Below are 17,555 nucleotides of genomic sequence, written 5' to 3' on the forward strand. Positions count from 1 at the left end.
GATCCTGGGACTCCAGGATCATGCCATGGGCCAAAGGCAGGCACTCAACCGCTAAGCCACCCAGGGATCCCCATAATCTGGGAATTTCATTTCAAGATAGAAAAAGGGCCATAAAATCTTTTATTATATATTTTTAAATATTTAATATTTTATTTAAATTCAACATATAGTATATGCCAACACATAATATAACACCCAGTATTCATCTCATCAAGTAGAGCCATAAATTCTAATTCCTGAATTTAATAACTGTTCTTTTATATAACTCACATTATCTAAATCTCAAATTAAGTAATATACTTACCTAAAATTTTTAAAAATTATGAAAAAGAAAAAGCCAGGTAGCATTCTAAGAGCAATTATCTAAATATATCTATCATAAACTTGACCTACACATGGTGAACAGAACAAGAGGGAAATGAATCCAAACTACAAGACCATAAGCCCTTTTCCTTTTAAATCAGTAAGATCCACTTTGGCATTCACAAGCAAAGGGCTCCATTATTTTCCTGCTCTCTTTCAAAAATAACTCCACCTTCAAGATTATACAAATTAGATCATTCTGCAGCAGGATTCCTCCTTGCAGAGCAACTCCTAGGACGCATAGACATGCTGTCTGCTGTAGCAAACTACTCATTAAAAAAAAACAAAAAAAAAACCAAAAAAACAGAAAAACCCACAGGTTTTTGACTTTTCAGTTTCTTTCACAAAGAAACCTATGTGCTATAAGTATTAATTGCTTCTACAACAGATTTCCCTCATTAAAACCCATCAAATAAACAGGGATCAGAGGATATACTAGACCAAGCAAATATGACAGCAGAATAATCAGGGATGTTGAGACTCAGCTACCTCAATAGCTTCATCATGGCCTACAGCACACACATGCACAAAAATTAATCTAGATTATTAACACAATCAGTTGCCAACCTATAGATTATTCATTCCATCACCTAGTAAATTCCCAAGGAAATTTATTCCCAGTTAATTACAAATGGCAAAAGTGGAAACAAACTCCTTCAAGAATCTTGAGTTCTGTTATACAGATCTCATTTTTACATAACATCACTTAAGATAAAATAATGACAGTAACAATTTTTTTTGTAAAAACCAGAAAAATGACACAAGGAAGTTAAATGAAATTTTCAAGTCATCCTTGGGATACCTGGGTGGCTCAGTGGTTGAGCACCTGCCTTCGGCCCAAGGCGTGATCCTGGAGTCCCAGGATAAAGCCCCACATTGGGCTCCCTCCATGCGGCCTGCTTCTCTCTCTGCCTATGTCTCTGCCTCTCTTTCTCTGTGTGTCTCTCATGAATAAATAAATAAAATCTTTAAAAAAAAATGTTTCAAGTCATCCTTGAATCCTTTTGCTCTGTCATATCCCAAGTACAATCCATAAACAAATCCTTTAGTTTTGAAAATATACCTAGAATCTGATGAATTCTCTTCTTTTCCACCTCTACTACCCTTTTCCAAGTCAGTATTAGCTCCCACGACATCATCCAACACTCCTACTTGGACTCCCTGCTTCCACCCTACTCTTCTTTACAAGCTATTCTATACACAGTAGCCAGTTGGTATTTTAATAGGAAAGTTATTATCATTCCTCTTCTCAGGCTCAAAATCCCTAATGGCTTCCCATCTCACTCAATGTCAAAGCTAAGTTTTACAATGACCTACAAGATCTGGGTCCTCTTTGCTTCTGTGACTTTCTCTCCCATTATTCAATCCTCATTCATTTGGCTCCAGCCTACTGGCCTTCTATATGTTCCTGGAACGTACCAGTACTTCCTATTGTTTCCTCTACTGGCTTGGCTAAATCTATGCTTCACAAGGATTGCTCCCCTTCTCTGAGGTCTTGCAGACCATCTTATTCAAAACTGTAACTCTCTCTGCTTTACTTATCTACCCTTCCTACCTTATTTTTTCCCCACCTGACAAACTCTCTCATTTCCTCATTCATTTGCTAATGGTCTGCTGCCCATCTGGCCCTAGAAGGTAGCCTCCATAAGAGCCAGGATTTTATCTCTTTTATTGACTGTTCGTTCTCTCCTCGGTGTCTAAAATGGTGACCAGCTTATGATGTATACACTCAACAGCTATTTGCTGACTAAATGACTACTAGGTAGAGAAAGAGTTAAAGAGACTTATCCAAAACCACATGATGAAGTAAAGCCAAATAAGAAACCAAATTCTAAAGTCAAAACATTTTTGGCATACAGTTTTAAAGAAATTATAGCAATTTGCTGACTTTTTTCCTGCAGATATATAAGAATAGGAGGAAATACCCGAATGAGCATCAAACAAAACACAGCAAAACAAAACAAAACCCAAATAGAGCCATCACTCCAAACAGTCTTTTTTCTAAAAATGTTTTCTTAAATGGACACAAATTAGATGAAGCCTCATCAACTGAGACATGGCATTCATTCATCAGTGAGGCTACTTTAGAACCAGGCCCTTCCTGAACATAAGTAAACATATCACCTGGCCTAAGTCCAAAGCATGCCAAACTAATTTAATGCCAAATCTTGATTTAGGAAATCATATCCCATTTCTAGCCCAAATTCATTTCTCCAGTGAAAGGATACTTCCTTTTTCTCCATGGAGAGAAAAGCTAACTGAAAAGATTAAGGAGTAATATTTAATAGTATTATAGCTATCCTTTTTTATGTTTTTTTTTTAAAGGGAAGATAGAGGGGATTATCTACAAGTAATAAAAACAAAGCGATAATGATATTACATACAGTTAATGAACAATTCTCCCCATTAAAAGCAAGGGCATAAACAATTTATTGCACATTTTGGTGGCAAAGAGGAAATACAATTAAATCCATTAATAGCTACAAGAGTTTTTATGCTCCCAGAGGACCTTGGTTTCTAGAGTTGCTTATTCATTTTCATCCACAGCAAAAATGGTGCATGGCAGAAATGACAAATGCTGTAGACTACTGACCATGTATTTTAGTTTTGAGGAGACAATTTTATTAAACAATAGACTTAAGATAGATTACACTGCCACATTCCTTGGATGTGAGCTAAAAGTGCCAAACAAAAAACCTACTTGTGAAGACAATGTAAATGATGACTAATGTAAATCAGGTCTATCACAGGTCAACAAATATTATACCATCATACTCACAGCTTCACTGACATTCCCAAAGATGTTATGGTAATGATTTCTATGAATACAGATGCTCAAACATTTTACAAACATTTTGTTTCTCTCCATAACAAATCAACAAGGGGGAAAAAAGTATACTCACTTTTAAAAAAATGAAAAAAGGGACTTGCCTGCAGGTAATCAAAACAAATTTAACCAAGCAATATATATTGGGCTTTTTTTACTAATCCGTAATTCTCCAAAACAAATGTAAAATTTCACTTGCATCGCAAACTGCATCTTCAATAGGGTTTTTGATTCCCCAAGACTTTAGAAGATTAAACTCCTACCCAAACTCACCACCAATCCCATCCTTGGCATGTACCAACCCAGACCAAGACGTAGGTGAAATGTTTCTTCCTTGTTCCTAAAACATAGCTGTGAATCTCATGTATTCAGATGATATTGTCCATTACTCTTAGCCTTCATTTCCCCAACCCATTCATTCTTAACATATTTGATTACCTGGTTTAGCCCACATTCTATTTTAGGCAATAAAGCAGAAAGAAGGTATATTGATAGCAATAGGGATAAATAAAGGCAAAAAAAGCAAACAAATGAGTTTAAGAATAATACAACACATACCAGTTTACACTCTTCATTTCAAGCCCTGATATTCACCATGAGGATCCCATTCATCATGATTATCCACACTCGAGAAATTGTTTTACATATTCTTAAGGAAGAACCAGAAACATGTAAATGTATTTGTAGATTTCCAACTAAAATGAATCAGGGGTGTCTAGGTGGCTCAGTCAGTTAAGGGTCCAACTCTTGATTTCAGCTCAGGTCATGATCTCAGGGTTAGGAGATGGAGCCCAGGGGGCTCCATGGTCAGCTGGGAGTCTGCTTGAGATTCTTTCTCTCTCTCTCCCCCTCCCTCCCTCTGTCCCTATCCCCTCCTTTCTCTCCTTCTCTAAAAGTAATAATAATAAAATAAAATGGGACAGTACAGTCTTGGTGTTTATTGAAGGAGAAAATTAACACACACACACACAGATCCAAATGTTTAGTGATAGGCCTTAAAAGTATTATCAGGTTTCTCCTATAAAAGTAAAATAGAATTTTCTATAGTTTGAGACATAAAAGGAAAGCTTAAGGAGATAAGAGAAAAATATCAACTCCATTTAAACACTCATTTTCTTAGGAGTCACTTAGCTTTTATTGGTAATAAATGGCTAGCTGTAAACTGGTTTAGTTGCTCTTCTGGCTGTCAAACCAGAGCTAAAGAAGTCAGCAGGTAGAATAGGGAAGCTGTCAAGTCAAATTGGCTCAAAACAAAGTTGTGGTTTGCAGGCGGGGCCTGCACCATCTCTTCCGTTCATATAAGCTGGCAGGATGTAGAAACAGGATCCTGATCCAGCCACTGCTTCAGAAAACCAAAATATTTTATTTTGACTTTAAGCTTGGAGTTTGGCAGGATCTGTCTAAAATGAACCCAAGACCTTATGATGGTCCCACTGAGGAAATCATAGTATCAACTAGGTTGCCCTGACTCTAGAAAGCAAGCAGTTTTTAAAGGGGTATCAGGGAAAGACAAAGACGCTGGAGTAGCAGTAAGGATAGCCATTGCCAATAGTAATAGTAGTAACAGTTATTATTTTTAAGTGTTATCTATGTGCCATGTAAGCATTTACTTATATTAATATCATTAATCCTCATAATTAATGAGGGGTAGGGACAATTATTAGGCCCATTTTGTGGATGAAAAAATTAAAGCATAAGAGAGGTTAAATAAAAAAAAAAAAAGAGAGAGAGAGAGAGAGAGAGGTTAAATAATTTGCCCAAATCACTAAATGGTAAACTACAGAATCAGGATTAAAATCCTGGCTAACAACAACAACAAAATCCTGGCTACCTGGCTCTAGAACTGGCAGTTATAGCCATTTTGCTATTTCTTGCTATCTATAATTTGGTAATAGAGAAATATTCTGTAATTCCAAATGGCAAAGTATAAACATTAAATATTATTATTTGTCAACTATGAGAACCAGCCAGGGCTTGAGGAACACCAAATTTAAACAGAGAAATCATTCTGGTGTCGGATAATTATGAGTCATGAGACAAATCCCAGCCCACCTACCTCTAAACCGTGTAGCCTTATAAAATGCCTTCACCAAAAAAAAAATAAATAAATAAAATAAAATAAAATAAAATAAAATGCCTTCACCTCACTGGGCCTTGATTTCCCTCTCTGGGAAAAGGATCTCAGTACCTGCCTCTGATGGTTATTGTGACACAGTAAATGCTCAACTGGTCTGGTTCATTTTATTCAGGCATCAGCTCAAATGTCACTTCATCAGACACCTTCTCTGATCATTCTATCCAAAAAAGCCCTTCCACCAACATTCTCAATTGCTTTATTTATTATGCTTTATTTTTCATTATGGCATTCACTCATTACCTATTTTTTATAAATATAATTACCTAGTTATTATCTGTCTCCCTCCACCTAAATGTATACTCTAGGAGAGACTGAATTTTATCAACTTGTTTGCTGCTGTTTCTCCAGCACCTACAGCAGGGCTTGGCACATAGAAATATTCAATAAGGATTTGTTGAATAAAAGAATTGTGTATAACAAATATCCATTCAATAAACATTATAAATAAAAAGACACTTTCATTTGACAAATGTATTTCTTGAGCACTTATAAAGTAACTATTACATGAACAGGATTATTCCAGATGATAGTAAAACTAGTTGTAAAATTTTATAAACTCTCAGAATGTAACAGGCAGGTAAGGGTAGCTTTCCAAGGTGGTAGATTAACTAAGACTTCAATGATACTCACAAGCCAGCCACATGATGATGTGGGGACAAAGCATCCCAGGTGCAAGTCCAAAAGCCCAAAGGCAGAGGTGACCACAGCGAGGCCCAGCTTGCCCAAAGCCAAGTGAGCAGAGTGGAAAATGACAGAAGATAAGGTCAAAGACACAGGAAGGGGTCACATCTTGAAGTCTTTCATAAGGCATGAAAAGGGGTTTTATTCTAAGTATGATGAAAAGTTATTTGATAGTGTGACTTATCTTCACCCACTAGAATATATATTTTATGAGATCAAGGAGACTAGCTGGTCTATAAACATTTGCTAAATGAATGAATTGGGAAGATTATGATGAAGGGAGTGACATAATCTGATTTTCTTTTGAAACATGACCCTGAACTCCTACTAGTAGTTACACTCTGGGAGGAAACTAGAGTGGCAAAAGATGGGTAAAATCACAAACAGTAGAGTGCAATGTGGTTTGAGAGGTACTGTAATACAGAGAAACAGAAGGATAAAGCTACTCTGTAAACCTTGAAGCTGTTTGGTGTTTTTAAACAGGAGACAAGAAAAAGTCAATGAGGAGGGAACAAAGTAAATGACAATTGATGCCCTAAGCCTTTTGTGTTTTCTATACTATTAAAAAAACTGCTATAAAGAATCTCTATCCCATCTATGAAAGAAAAGAGGAACAAAAAGAAAACTCAAGATAGATGGACGGACAGACACACACAAAATGTTTTGGAGAACAATTATAAAGAAAAAACACTGTTTTATGTCTCAACACAATAATTAGTCTAAATTTCCTCAGGGAGAATTCATAAGCCAATTATATCCACAATGGGACCTGGTGGAAATCTTGCTCACAGTAAGGTTTTGAGAGGCAAGCTGTCATATAGAAGAGTTACACAGTCCACAAAGAGAGAACAGGTATTCCTCCACTAGGAACCAAGTTTTAAAACATCATTTCCTTCATATCTACCTTTATCTGTATTGAGTCACTATAAAACACATAAATTATAGTGTAATTTCTAAGATACACATCACAGTTCTAAATTTATTTTATTTTATTATTATTATTATTATTTTTGCCAAAGTACTTGGTAGATATTACCTAGTGTGTCACATTCACAGATCTAGAAGTACTGTAAGTGCTGAAAGGGTGGGTTTATTTGGGAGCTGGCAACGGACCATTGCTCCCAAAGAGAAAAAAAGGAAGAACAGTATTTTTTTTTTTTTAAAGATTTTATTCAGGGGATCCCTGGGTGGCACAGCGGTTTGGCGCCTGCCTTTGACCCGGGGCGCGATCCTGGGGACCCGGGATCGAATCCCACATTGGGCTCCCGGTGCGTGGAGCCTGCTTCTCCCTCTGCCTGTGTCTCTGCCTCTCTCTCTCTCTCTCTCTCTCTCTGTGACTATCATAAATAAAAAAAAAATTTTTTAAAATAAAGATTTTATTCATTCATTCATGAGAGACACACAGAGAGACAGGCAGATACACAGGCAGAGAGAGAAGCAGGCTCCATGCAGGGAGCCTGATGTGGGACTCGATTCCGAGACCCCAGGATCACGCCCTGGGCCAAAGGCAGGTGCTAAACCACTGAGCCACCCAGGGATCCCCAGGAAGAACAGAATTCAGGGTCAGAAAAATATGTGAAGCCACAACTAAACTCAGAGATTTTCACCTTGACTATATCTTAAAACACTTCACTATCTAAAAGAATCTACATAAATATTAAACAAATAAATAAATAAACATGCCATTTTCAATACTACCTTGTCAACCATTCACCATGAGGGAAACGTCATCTAGAACATTCCCCATTCACTGTATTTACTATCAATAAAACTCTAGAACCAAGAAAGGAAGGTAATGAGTGGAGTAAAACTTAAGACCCCACCCCCATGTCTTCATGTGTTCAATGTGTATTTTTTTACAGCTCTATTGCAATACAAAATTTGTGAAGAGTATACTCCTTTAAGGTATACAATCGAGTAGAGCTGATTGTATTTTTAAATATATATTTCTAAAACAACACTCACTGGTCTGTTCTGTAATGCATGTTTATTATAAAAAGCTTAGAAATCACCAAAAAAACACGGACAAAAATTAGTATCACATATAATCTAACCATCTAAAAGCCATTTTAGAATTAATGTCTCCAGACAATTTTTTCAATAGGTATTGACTAAGACCTAAAACTGGGAAACAAATGGCAGGCAGGCACCTGGAAGCAAATTCCCTACAGGAAAAAGTGAGCCGGTTAAAAAGTAAAAACACTTAAAGGAGAAAGACTAATAGAATAAAACTAACAGGTCCTTTAAATAGTGAAGAAAAGGGACATTTTTAAAACAATCTGGAAGGGCAGCCCCAGTGGCGCAGCGGTTTAGCACCGCCTGCAGTCCAGGGCGTGATCCTGGAGACCCTGGGTCGAGTCCCATGTCAGGCTCTCTATATGATGCCTGCTTCTCCCTCTGCCTGTGTCTCTGCCTCTCTCTCTCTCTCTCTCTGTCTCTCTGTCTCTATGAATAAATAAATAAAATCTTTAAAAAAATAAAATAAATAAAACAATCTGGAAGAGGGGCACCTGGGTGGCTCAATCCATGAAGCATCTACCTTAGGCTCAGGTCATGATCCCAGGGTCCTGGGATTCAGCTCCACAACCAGCTCCTTGCACATCATTTACTGGCCTTCTCTACTGGTCTTCTACTCTACTTCTCAATCCAAGGTAGAGCCATTGTCATCATCACAGTCATCAGCTCCCTGCACAGCGGGGACTCTGTTTCTCCCTCTCCCTCTGCCCTTCAGGCATCTTGTATGCACTCTCCCATACTCGGTCACTCTGTCTCAAATAAATAAAATCTTTTTTTTTTTTTATAAATTTTTATTTATTTATGATAGTCACAGAGAGAGAGAGAGAGGCAGAGACACAGGCAGAGGAAGAAGCAGGCTCCATGCACCGGGAGCCCGATGTGGGATTCGATCCCGGGTCTCCAGGATCGCACCCTGGGCCAAAGGCAGGTGCCAAACCGCTGCGCCACCCAGGGATCCCAATAAAATCTTTTTAAAAATAAAATAATCTAAAAAAAAAAAAAAAAATCTAAAAAAAAAAAAAAAAAAAAAAAAAAAAAATAAAATAATCTGGAAGAGGATAAAAGTATTCAGTTTAATTAAATAAATAAGGAGAAACCACAGAAATTACTACTAGAAATACCATGGTTAGGCAATTTTCTCTTTAAAATATCTAATGTTATCTAATAGAACTTTCTGTAGTCCTGAAAACATTCTAGATCTGCCTTGTCTAATATGGAAGCCACTAACCACATGTGACTAGTGTGACTGACATGACATGTGGCTAATAAAACTAAGAATTTTAAATTTTATTCAATTTTAATTAATCTTAAAAAGCCACATGCAACTAGTGGTTACTGTATCAGACAGCACAACTTTTAAGATAAAACGGCTTATGATGTTAAGATTTATTTTTTTTTTAATTTTTTTTAAATTTTTATTTATTTATGATAGTCACAGAGAGAGAGAGAGAGAGAGAGAGGCAGAGACATAGGCAGAGGGAGAAGCAGGCTCCATGCACCGGGAGCCTGATGTGGGATTCGATCCCGGGTCTCCAGGATCGCGCCCTGGGCCAAAGGCAAGCGCCAAACCACTGCGCCACCCAGGGATCCCTGATGTTAAGATTTAATTGAATGTCAAATGGAATGCTTTCACAAACTGTTTTCTGAAAGCTGTATAAGGTAAGTAAATATTCATCATCATTTACTGGCCTTCTCTACTGTTCTTCTACTCTACTTTCTATCCAAGGTAGAGGCCAAGTATAGGTGTAAGCAGCTCCCTGAACTGTGACTGCAGATCTTCTCTGGTTTGTAATACGGTAAAAGGGAATGCAGATCCAGCCGGGTTTCTAACCAGACAACTGCCCTGTGAATGGCAGGAAGAGGAAAATATTCTAGAGTTAGTGTCTAGTCATAAATACCTTGATTCTCTAAACCCATCAGAAGCTATGCTGGGGACACCTGGGTGGCTCAGCTGTCGAGCATCTGCTCAGGGCTCAGGGGTCCGGAGATCAAATTCCTCATCAGGTTCCCTGTGGGGAGCCTGTTTCTCCCTCTGCCTATCTCTTTGTGTTTCTCTCATGAATAAATAAAAAAATAAAATCTTAAAAAAAAATAATAGAAGAGGCTATGTTGGTTATTCTTCCAACTAGGCCTAGAGAAGGAAAGATTCTATCCATGCATGCCAATCTAAAACCAAACCAGCTCACTCAATCCAGCCCAAGGGGCCTCTGAAAGACATTCTAAGACCAACTTCAAACTCTCTTTTCTCAAGAGCCCTAATACCACTCCAAACCCAAACTGAAAAAAGACCAACTCTTATAAGCATTCCCACAGCTACCTTGGATGCGTAAAGTACTCCCAGAAAGTGATGCTACCGTGCAAGCCAAGCCAGCTCCAAATTTCAGAGGATGCATTAAACCTTCAAGTCCAGGCCGAAACAGGACAAGCTTCCTGGGTTGAAGCAGTGAAAAGACACAGCCCATATTCTTACTTGTACCTCCCTCATGCACACTGAGGCAAACATTCACAGTAACAGTAGCAGCTTATTGGCTCAGTTAAAAGAAATTGGAAAACCAGTTTAAAAAGAAATCTCATAACCACTAATGTGCCCAAAAGATCTGTAAATCAATACATGTAAAACGGACTCTGTGAAAGTCATTCTCTTTCTGACTTAAGGAATCTGAGCTTCCACGGGGACAATGGATAATATTACCTGATAGGATATTCTATTACAACACTCACAATGTGAAACTCATATCTTCTGAGATATGCTTTTAAGACTTTTAATGCTAGGGAAATAATAGAAATTTCACTAGGTCTCTCTTATTTGATCAATTTCATTTACTTCATATCTATCATTTAAAAAGTACTTTCTCTTACAGATCTATAGGTCCTATTTTATATTTATTTCACCCACATTTTAGAATGAATGGCAAGTAAAAGTATTTCCGATCAATAAATAAAAACAAACCTAAGGTGTGGAAGTGTTTGCCTTGGCATAAAATAAGAATACAAGAGTAATATATCCTGGCTTGCCTAATGCTTTTGTGGTTAGAGGGGCAACTGTCCCTAAGTGTCTTGATGAAAGTAACACTTCTACCGCAGACTAGTCATGCCAATTTAGCCATGGCCACCTCCTTTGGTTCTAACAGTTTTATCCAAAAAGGCCTAACTTTAGTATTCAATTAAAAAAATAAAATGTGGCCTAAAGAAAAATGCAACTGATAACTCCTGAACTCTTTCCCTAAGTACACATACAGATAAAGATATGCAAATGTGCTCTATACTCAAAGACAAATGTGATACAGTTTGTGAGTGATATAGCAGAGCACATTTGATCTCCCAAAAACTGGCTTTATGCCACTGGGGAGATTTTGTACACCCGTGAAATTTAATAATTTTTTTGCCTCTCCTACTAAAGTAACTCAAAAAGAGAAAAGAACATCAGGGAAAAGCACCAAAGAGAAGGGGTCAACGATGAGACTCTAAAACTCACGAAGCCTGGGTGGCTCTGCAGTTAAGCCTTTGGCTCAGGGCATGGTCCCATTGTCCTGGGATTGAGTCCCACATAGGGCTTCCCTCAAGGAGCCTGCTTCTCCCTCTGCCTCTCTGTTTCTCATGAATAAGTAAATAAAATCTTAAAAAAAAAAACCTCTTCCCCCCAAAAAAAACAAAAACAAAAACAAAAAAACCCTCTTCCCTTAACATCAAGCAACATGCCACCTGCCTATAAGGTTGCCATCCCACTAACCAATACATGGGTCATAGTTGAGAGAAACTAAGTACATGAGCCCTTAGTACAGGGAGAAAACAATGTCAATTTCTAAAGCTGTGAATTTCATGAACTATAAAGACCTACCAGCTTGTAACAGAATCTTAAAAGCCAACTGTATTTCCCAGTGATTACCTCTAGAGAGTGAAAACAGAAACAATGCTGGGGCTTTTTCCTTTAAAATTTTCATCTTTCTTTATAGCTTGAATTTTTTTTAATAATAAATTTATTTTTTATTGATGTTCAATTTGCCAACATACAGAATAACACCCAGTGCTCATCCCGTCAAGTGCCCCCCTCAGTGCCCGCCACCCAGTTTCCCCCACCTCCCCGCCCTCCTCCCCTTCCACCACCCCTAGTTCGTTTCCCAGAGTCTTCCATATTCTGTCTCCCTTTCTGATATTTCCTACCCATTTCTTCTCCTTTCCCCTCTATTCCCTTTCACTATTATTTATATTCCCCAAATGAATGAGACCATATAATGTTTGTCCTTCTCCGATTGACTTATTTCACTCAGCATAATACCCTCCAGTTCCAACCAAGTCGAAGCAAATGGTGGGTATTTGTCATTTCTAATGGCTGAGTAATATTCCATTGTATACATAAACCACATCTTCTTTATCCATTCATCTTTCGATGGACACCAAGGCTCCTTCCACAGTTTGGCTATTGCGGACATTGCTGCTAGAAACATCGGGGTGCAGGTGTCCTGGCGTTTCACTGCATCTGTATCTTTGGGGTAAATCCCCAGCAGTGCAATTGCTGGGTCATAGGGCAGGTCTATTTTTAACTCTTTGAGGAACCTCCACACAGTTTGCCAGAGTGGCTGCACCATTTCACATTCCCACCAACAGTGTAAGAGGGTTCCCTTTTCTCCGCATCCTCTCCAACATTTGTGGTTTCCTGCCTTGTTAATTTTCGCCATTCTCACTGGTGTGAGGTGGTATCTCATTGTGGTTTTGATTTGTATTACCCTGATGGCAAGTGATGCAGAGCATTTTCTCATGTTATAGCTTGAATTTTAATCACAGACATGTATTAATCTTTTAATTTAAAAAAATGCTGGGGGCAGCCCCAGTGGCACAGTGGTTTGGTGCTGCCTGCAGCTCAGAGCCTGATCCTGGAGTCCCAGGATCAAGTCCCACGTCGGGCTCCCTGCATGGAGCCTGCTTCTCCCTCTGCCTGTGTCTCTGCCTCTCTCCTCTCTCTCTCTCTCTGAATAAATAAATAAAATCTTTAAAAAAAAAAATAAATAAATAAAAAATAAATAAATGCTGGTAAAAATATCAATGAATAAAACAATTTAGTTATTTTAAAGCCAACTACAGGTACTCTCTTCAACCATAAAAAGTTTTATATATATATGTATAAATATATATATAAAATGTAAATAAATATAAAAATATAAATATATATTAGATGTATAAATACGTATGTATGTATATATTTATATTTACATTTATTTACATTTTTTATATATTATATATATAAAAGTTTTATATATATATAAAGCCTTAAATCCACAATCATGTTTACATTTCTTAAGTGCACACATCTTACATGTCTGCATCTCATTTAAGTTACATGAGACAAGAATGTTAATCCCAGGCTATACACAGAATGCTGTATACAGAATGCACATTGCCAATATATTCTAAACAACATGAACAAGTAAACAAGGAGACCTCAAATTAACCAGATGACTCTAGTAATTGGAAAGGCCAATAGCAGGACATTTTCTCCCCACAGGGTGTTATTTTCTGTCCTGCAGATAAAACAGCATGCTCCAAAGAGCACAAGTGTTCCACAAGGAGCTGAGAGGTACAAGGGTGATAGCTGAAAAAGTCAGAGTAGGACAGCTGACAATTTCAAGCACTGGTTAGTAGACATAACTGCATGTTCCCCACAGGTGAAAACAACAAGCCAACCTAAGCCTTTCACACCAAGTCAGGATAATAATTACCAATTTACTCAGGATAGTGGGCTGTTTCCTGAGCTAAAAATTTATTACATGGACTTTTCAGTGACCAGTAGAGGCAGACCAAAACACCAACAGTCTTCAGTGATTTTATTTACCTCCCTCTGTTACACAGCAGTTTCTTCCCAGTTGGCTCAATGCTTTTTCAATCTAACAAGCTAGAGAAGGCAGTTGTCCAAATGTCACCAAACATAGCAATAGACATGAAGGAAGAATGGAGAGCCTGTAATACTAACACTGGATTAATGTAGGAAGGGGCACAATGCTTATGTTAGAATACTTCAGCTATAGATGGACCTACCTAGAAAGAAGGAAGCCTGCTAAGGACCATTAGACACTAAACTCCCACTTGAGTTTGGTGTTGTGTGTGGTAGGACACTGGCCAAAGCAAACTAAGTGCCTTCTGATTAAAGGAAAGACAAAGAAAAAAGTGTACTCAGTGAAGTGAATGCTGAAACAAAAAGGACATGAAGAGAAAGGGCGGGAGGGGCGGGGCATGAGTGGAAAACAATTTAGCATTATCTAAAAAAGTTTCAGATGTATACTCTGCAAACAGCAATTCCACCCCTACATATAAAGACAACCAAAAGAAACTTTTGCAAGGAACACCAGGAGTCCTGGACAAAAATATTAACAGCATTACTGTTCCTGTTAACAAACAAGAAACAACCCAAATGTTCTCCAAAAGGAGAATTATGATTTATTCATACAATGAAATTCTATCCATTAGTGAAAATATTTAAAGTAGAGCTACTATACCCCACTGATGAGTCTCACAAGCTTAACGCTCAGTTAAAACACATTAACACAACTGAATTAATTCACAGAACACATACAGTATGGCGGCACTTACATAAACTTCAAAAACACTCTAAACTAAAAAATATTGTTTAAAGATGCATGCATGCAATAAAACTATTTTTAAAAGACAAGGTAAATAATAAACACACAATTCAGAATAGTGTTTACCTTTGTGGGGGGAAGTAGAAGATATGGTCAGGAAGGGGCATCCTGAAGGTTTCAACATAACTTATAATGCTCTATTTCTTAAGATGAGTCAAGTAGAGAATTATACTTTTCATCATTTTGTAAAATGCCCTATCTAGGAGATAACTGTGTGTGTGTGTGTGTGTGTGTGTGTAATTTTGTATGCAAGAAATTATTCAAAATAAAGGGAAGAGGAAATAGAGTTGAGGCTGGAACCAGACAATACTTCCTAACCCCCACTTATACATCCAAATACCCAAGGCTGGGCTAATAGAATAAGGAGTCCACAAACGGAATCAGTTCAGTTTAGAGGTGAGGAAAAGATCACCTCCAGGCACTTTTCTGGACTTACTGGAACTTTTCCAGTTCCACAGTGTCTGTTCAACGGGTAAACTGTAAGACACTGTATCCTATCCCCAAAGAGTGGGAGAAAGACTGCTTTGCCAATACAGAAACAGAAAACATCACAAACTCAGGCATATTTTACCAATGAAAGGAAAGTCCCCAGAGGGTTCCAAAAGACAGAGGAATGGATTGAATTTAGGAACAAGGCAGCAATTTTAAGAAGCCCTCCATGGCTAAGAGAATTTGTGACTAGCTACTGGGGAGGAACGGGGCGGGGGATGAAAAATACACTTAAAGACACACTAAATAGGACTTTTACAAGAGCAAAGGCCAGGAGAGAATGTGTGTAATCTGAAGCACAAATCAACGTGTGCCTGTTGAAGACTAACGAGAAGCCTCAAGGGTTACTATACGGGCTTTACCTGGCAGAAGACGACAACCAAGTTTGGCACACGCTGAGTATATTGAGAAATAATAATATCAAAAGACATCTACACCACAACTATGTAACATATGTACAGCCCATGGGCGCCAACGAAGCAGGGAAAAGAGTCTGTGACATTCGCAGGGAAACTGACCGTCAGGAAGGCCAGATTCGGTCAGATCGAGGAGAGGAGAGAAGGCCCCAGGCTGAGAGTCCAGAAGGCCCCAATCGGAGAGGGGAAGAGGGTGGTCCGGGCCGAGGCAGAAGGTGGGGCTGACAGGAGAGGGCGGGGTCCCCGCAGGAAGGAGCCAGGCCGAACAGCCAGGGGGAATCCAGGGAGGGGACGCTCCCCCGGGCACTGAGACCCGGAGGAATGAGAAGGCGGGGGGCCTGTCACAGGGGGGCCTCCCTGCGGCCCGGAGGGCCCAATCCCCCGCCGCCCGCCGCTCACCTGGGCACGCAGCTGGACGAGCTCCGATCCACCTCCCAGGTGGCGTACAGGTTCATCTGCACTGGGGCGGGGGTGCGGCCTGGCCCCGGGCCGCCGGGAGGCGCGGAGCCGGAGGCCACCGCGACGGCCATGGAGGTGGAGGTGGACGAGGACGAGGAGGAGGCGGCCGCCGCCGAGGTGGACGAGGACGACGACGAGGTGGCCTGGGCCAGCTTGGGGGGCGTCGGCTGCTGAGGCGTCGGCTGCTGCGGCGGCTGCTGCTGTTGCGGGGACTGGGCAACCCCTGAGCCCCGCTGGCCGCTGCCGCCCCCGGCGACTCCAGGAGCACCGCCCGCCCCTCCGCGTTCAGCCATGGCCGGGCCAGGGGTAGGGGGCGCGGGGGTTACGGGGATCGGGGCGACGCCAAGGGGACGCCCAGGCTTCTCCCACCGCGGCGGCGAGGGCTCAACTCGTCTCCTCTGCCCGCCCGCCCGAGCGCGCTAGCGAGCAAGAGAGAGGCTGCACGCACGCGCGGGGCCTCTCGGCGCGCGGTCCTCGCGCTCGCCCGCCGCTGCCTGTTGCGGCTCGCGCCGCCGAGACACTGGGTGGGCGTGTCCGCGGGGGCGGGGAGCTCCGGCTGGCGCCGGCCCCACCCAACACCAAGGGGCGGGGCCCGGGCTCGCGCTCGCGCCCCTGGCGAGCCCGTGGGCGCGCTCCCCTCGCACCCTAGGAGGAGGGTCCTCCACCCGGCGGATCCCGGCCGGACCCTGCTCTCACATCCGAGGCGTGGGCCACAGGCAGCCCGCCCTGTTCTCCCCTCCCCCGTAGTCCTCACGGCAGCAATAGCCTGGCCGGCGGAAACTCCGCTTTTCCGGGGCGCGGCCCCGGCCAGGACAGGGCTGCCGCGGGAGCGTGCCTCAGGACCCTCGGGTCCCCAGAACCGAGGCAGAAGCGGCGGCGGCGGCCGAAACCCGCGTCGCGCCAGGCTACTTGGCCCCTTGCTCTGCCGCCCCGGGGTTTCTTCACGACCTACTAAGGGAGTGCTGGAGACCCAGTGGTCGGCCCGCCTGCCTGTGGGCGGTGAAGTTTCCGTCCCGGCTTCTCTCCACCATAGGCAGGGGCTCCGGGACCTAGAGTCTGAGAGGCCCTGACGGGGATGAAATCTAAAGCTAAGCTGTGGCCCATCTGGAGCCTCCTTTTCTGTCCTGTGGCTCCCCTCCCCCAAAGAAGAATTATAGAGTTCCAAACGCCCCCCCCCCCCCATCTCTGCCCTCAATTTCTTCCACCGGTCATGTTTTCTCTGCTTCACTGTTTACTTAATCTTTTTTAAAAGATTTTATTTATTCTTGGGGGGGCAGGCAGAGATACAGCAGACGGAGAAGCAGGCTCCATGCAGGGAGCCCAACGTGGGACTCGATCCCAGATCCCCAGGATCATGCCCTGGGCCAAAGGCGGCGCTAAACCGCCGAGCCACCTGGGCTGCCCTGCTTAATCTCTAACATTCTACTCCTTCCCAGACCTAGCTTAATCAGTGTCCAACACAGGATCTCCTACACTACTCCCCCATTCATCACCTCCAGAAACCATCTTGAAGCCTCCTGACATCCTTAGGACAA

General features: G+C 41.3%; 1 protein-coding gene across 2 annotated transcripts in view; it reads right to left on the bottom strand.

Annotated features, from left to right (window-relative positions):
- Positions 1 to 16,488, bottom strand: part of PACS1 (phosphofurin acidic cluster sorting protein 1) — a 142,765-nt gene extending 126,277 nt beyond the window's left edge. The window contains exon 1 of one of the 2 annotated variants that reach the window (XM_041723612.1): positions 15,961 to 16,488. In XM_041723612.1, the coding sequence (XP_041579546.1) occupies positions 15,961 to 16,313 (353 nt within the window). In that variant the 5' untranslated portion in view covers positions 16,314 to 16,488. Of the gene's footprint in view, positions 1 to 15,663; positions 15,713 to 15,960 lie in introns of those variants that run through there. The other variant, XM_041723613.1, reaches the window with a different exon arrangement.
- Between the last annotated feature and the right edge of the window lie 1,067 nt (positions 16,489 to 17,555).

This window comes from Vulpes lagopus, chromosome 11 (assembly GCF_018345385.1).
Source record: "Vulpes lagopus strain Blue_001 chromosome 11, ASM1834538v1, whole genome shotgun sequence".
Lineage (NCBI taxonomy): Eukaryota > Metazoa > Chordata > Mammalia > Carnivora > Canidae > Vulpes > Vulpes lagopus.